Source organism: Sturnus vulgaris, chromosome 4, assembly GCF_052056855.1.
Source record: "Sturnus vulgaris isolate bStuVul1 chromosome 4, bStuVul1.hap1, whole genome shotgun sequence".
Lineage (NCBI taxonomy): Eukaryota > Metazoa > Chordata > Aves > Passeriformes > Sturnidae > Sturnus > Sturnus vulgaris.
Genome location: NC_142246.1, coordinates 34,353,016 through 34,356,757, shown reverse-complemented (window position 1 = coordinate 34,356,757; position 3,742 = coordinate 34,353,016). Strand labels below are relative to the sequence as shown.

The following is a 3,742-nucleotide window of genomic DNA, read 5'->3' as shown; positions in this document are numbered from 1 at the left end:
TTTGCATACTTTTAATAATGCTTGGGATCCCAAATTTCTTAGATCTATTTTCATCAGAATACTGAAAGTGAATTGAACAGCTGTATAGAGACTTGTCCAAAAACTTGCTGTGACAGACACCAGCTCTAAAGCTCTCTTTCATTGCAGAAAAGCACTTGCTATGCACACACAGGCCTCAACTCACTCTTTTTGAAGTGTGTGATTGTGCCCATGTGCCAGCATGTCCGTGAGGATTTTGCTAACCTGAAGGCCAGACTCTGAAGATGGGATCCCTGCACCCAAGAAACGCCCTCTCCTTCTGGGGCTTTCCATGGCACTAGCAGCACAAGTGAGGGCCCTTCCTCAGCCTTTGTCTTCAGCAAGGTCCCACTTTGGGCAAAGCCTCAATTCCCTAGGAGATCCAAGACAAATGAAGGCACGTGGCAAAACGGCTGCTAGGTCAATGTGTGCTGGGCTTCTTCTGTTGTGCTTGAACTTTTGGAGACACCCTGCTCCTGCAGGGACCATTCTCAAGCTCTTCTCTGGTCTCTAACACATCAAGAAGTGCGTGGCCTCGCTGCTGCACCCGTCTCCCCCGGCTCTCTCTCTGCCCGCCGCACTCCAGAGCCCCCAGCTGCAGCTGGCACGGCCTCAGCGCCCGCCCTGTGCCCTCCCGCCCCGACGGCCACGCCAGGCCCTGCTTGCTGCCCTCATGGTGCCACTGCTGGGCCCAGGGCTCTCCAAGGCCTTCTGAGGGGGCACCTTCCCACAGCCTTTCAGTCCCTGCACGGGCCCAGCACACGCCTGCCCAGGGGCTGTGTACAAGGGCCTGCAGGGACAGCACCAGGCCCAGTGGCTTCGCACTGACACAGGGTGGCCTCAGGCTGCAGATGTGGAAGAAATTCTTGGCTCTGAGGCCGCTGAGGCCCTGGCCCTCGCTGCCCACAGCGGCTGGGGCTGCCCCAGCCCTGGCAGTGATCACAGGGGCCAGGTTGGACGGGGCTTGGAGCAACCGGGCCTAGTGGAAGCTGTCCCTGTCCTGGGCAGCAGGGCTGGAACAAGATGATTTTTAAGGACCCTTCCAAGCCCCGCTCTTTGATCCCAGGGGCTGGGGGCAGCTGGGCCGAATTTCTGATTAGAACCCCTTCAGCCCTGGAACCTTGGGCTGACTTCAAGGACACCGTGCACAAGCTCAGACTCACAACTTGTCAGATTTACCAACACCATAGGTCTGGCTGAGATCAATCAAGTTCTGCACAATCCAGATTTTGGAATATTGTACTTTATTGAACTACGAGCAAAGCAGCTATTTTATGAAAATATTTCGAGATATAAATGCACTAAGAACATTAATATGGCTCACGGTTGATAGAGATATGAAATATACACTACTTTGAATTATTTAAAACTGACTACGAGTATGACTCTTTATAATCAATTTGTATTATGATATAATAATTTCTTATTTTGTATCCTTGATATTATGTTAGTATATTGTTTTGTTTTATTCTATTTAACTCTTCCATATGATCAGGGAGAAAGCTTAGGGCATATCTTATCAATACACTAGATATACATATCTAGGAAACAAAAATCAAGATTCTTATCTATAAAACTTTCAGGTCAGCTCCAACACCGTTGGTACAATGCTGACCTAAACGTTTCCCTTCTGGGGACAAGCAGAAACACTGTCCGATGAATGATCCCGGGCACTGCCCAGAGATTGTGGACTCTCCCTCACCGGAGAGAGAGTGAGGAACCATCTGAACACAACCCCTTGCAATGCACAGCAGGAAGACGCTGCTGGAGCAGCCCTGGACCACATGATCCCAACACCAGTCCTTTCAAACATTCCCTCCTCTGGGATTTTGCCATCTGCAGCTTTGCACCCGGTGAAGCTCGGTGAGGGAAAATGGACTCTAAGAAAGAGAGGGGGCAGCCACAGTCCTGCTGGTAATGGCACTCTCTCTCACTCATTCCCTGGCCATGGCTTCTTCAGCTCCATCAGCTTGGACTCCCTGGGTGCATTTGGGTCCAGAGGAAAGGTGTGGCAGCAATTGCCACAGCCGATTGAGCGGTGCCTTCTGTGTGTCCTGCACACTCAGCTCTGTGTCAAATTCTCCCAGGGCTGTAGATTCACCACACAGAGCGCAGAGAGCAGGAAAAGGAATAACAGTACTTATTTTTGCGTGCTCCTCAGTCTTTGTAGCCAACGTGGTCATCTCTGGATGCAGTGCTGGGGAGACAGTTGACACAAGCCTTCAGCTGCTGCTGCTGCTGGCACAGTGCTGCTAGCCAGCGTTTGTCCTTCCCTCTCTGGATCCCACATTCTGCCCTCTTCTCCCATGCACTGGCAGGTTGTTCTCGGTTGCCAAGTGTGAGACCCACAAGCGCAGGTCTATTCACGGGAGCCTCTCTCACTGCTCATTGTTAAGGATCCGTTTGAGCCACCGGTGCAGATCCACGTACTGACTCATGGCCTGGGAGTGGGCAACGGGATCCATCTCCAGGTCATGGAAGAGATTGCATGGGCTGGCCATGAGGACATCTGGGGGCAAACGGATCTCCAAAGGAAGCCTCCGGTTGCCCACAATGAAGTGACTGAGGCATCTCGCTTGCACACATGTGCGCAGGCTCTCGCTGATGTCCAGCAGCCGCCTCACAAAATGTCTCCTGCGCCACTCATGCGCAGGTATGATGCTCAGGAGGTGCATGAAAATGGTCTTGGTGGCATAGGTGGAAAAGCCTAAGCCCAGCTGCAGGCGGATGAAGAACTGCAGGCATTTGAGGTGCAAGCTGTCACGAGGGGCCCGCCTGGCAATGTACTTGAAGAACTTCATCTCTGCCACGGCGTAGGTCTCCGGCCAGACTGTCCTTGACGTGTAGGCTTCCCTAGGCTGGCTGCTTACAAAGACGTCTGAGTCGCCTTGCCGCACCCCAAAGAGGATCTCAATGTGGAAGCTTTCTGTGCCTTTGGTCACCTTGAATTGGCAGGAGCGTCTGGAGGGCAGCGGCACTAAATGCCACTCGTCGGCCTGAAGCAAAGCCGGCCAGACCGCTCTCACCAGCTGGTAGAACCAGCGGGCAGTTTTGTGCACGTCCAGGTAGGAGTCGGTGCACAGCGTGTCAACGAGGCTGGGATCCTGCTTGCTCCTCAGCTCCTCCTTGGGGTGGTGCAGGAAGCACAGCCTGTTCTTACCCCGCCGCCCTGTGCCGCAGGTGCACTCCTGCTGCACGCGGATGCGGAAGTTCCTGACGTGCATCTGCCCTGCACTCTCCAGCTCCAGGTGGAAGCTGTGCCCTCGAGGAGGAGTCATGGGTACCAGCACCTGGTACACAACGTCCTGCTCACGGGGACTCCAACCTTCAAAGGCACTGCCCACCCCAATGGCTCGTTTCAGGACTGGATAGAAGCTGTCGGACAAGACACGTTGAAAGTAAAATGCATAATTTTCCATGAGGAGATTTGTCCAGTCACACCCTCTCTGCAGGTCCTGCACAGGCCACTGGATGTGCTCCATTGCCATTCTTCCAATGTTATCAGCGTGATCATGGAAGTTAACTTCATTTCCAACATCATTGTTGTTTGCTGCAATTGCAACCTCATTGCCAACCTCGTTGCCAACATCACCTTCTTCGTTTGCTGCAACGTTGTCAACTTCCTGGGCATTGCCAGCGTCATTGTTGTTTTCCTCCCCATTCACACCGTTGTCTTCACCTTCTTCTCCTTCATTTCCAACATCAACTTCTTCATTTACAGCAC

General features: G+C 52.8%; 1 protein-coding gene across 1 annotated transcript; it reads right to left on the bottom strand.

The window, feature by feature from the left end:
• Nucleotides 1-2,396: 2,396 nt before the first annotated feature.
• On the bottom strand, nucleotides 2,397-3,524 carry LOC106855628 (inositol 1,4,5-trisphosphate receptor-interacting protein-like 1). Its single transcript, XM_014880467.2, has one exon. It carries the CDS (start codon nucleotides 3,504-3,506, stop codon nucleotides 2,397-2,399), a length of 1,110 nt encoding a protein of 369 aa, XP_014735953.2. The 5' UTR covers nucleotides 3,507-3,524.
• Nucleotides 3,525-3,742: the final 218 nt, after the last annotated feature.

What these genes read in the sequence shown, in the direction of transcription:
- LOC106855628 (XM_014880467.2), bottom strand. Translation starts at nt 3,506, where the DNA reads ATGGCAATGGAGCACATCCAGTGGCCTGTGCAGGACCTGCAGAGAGGG.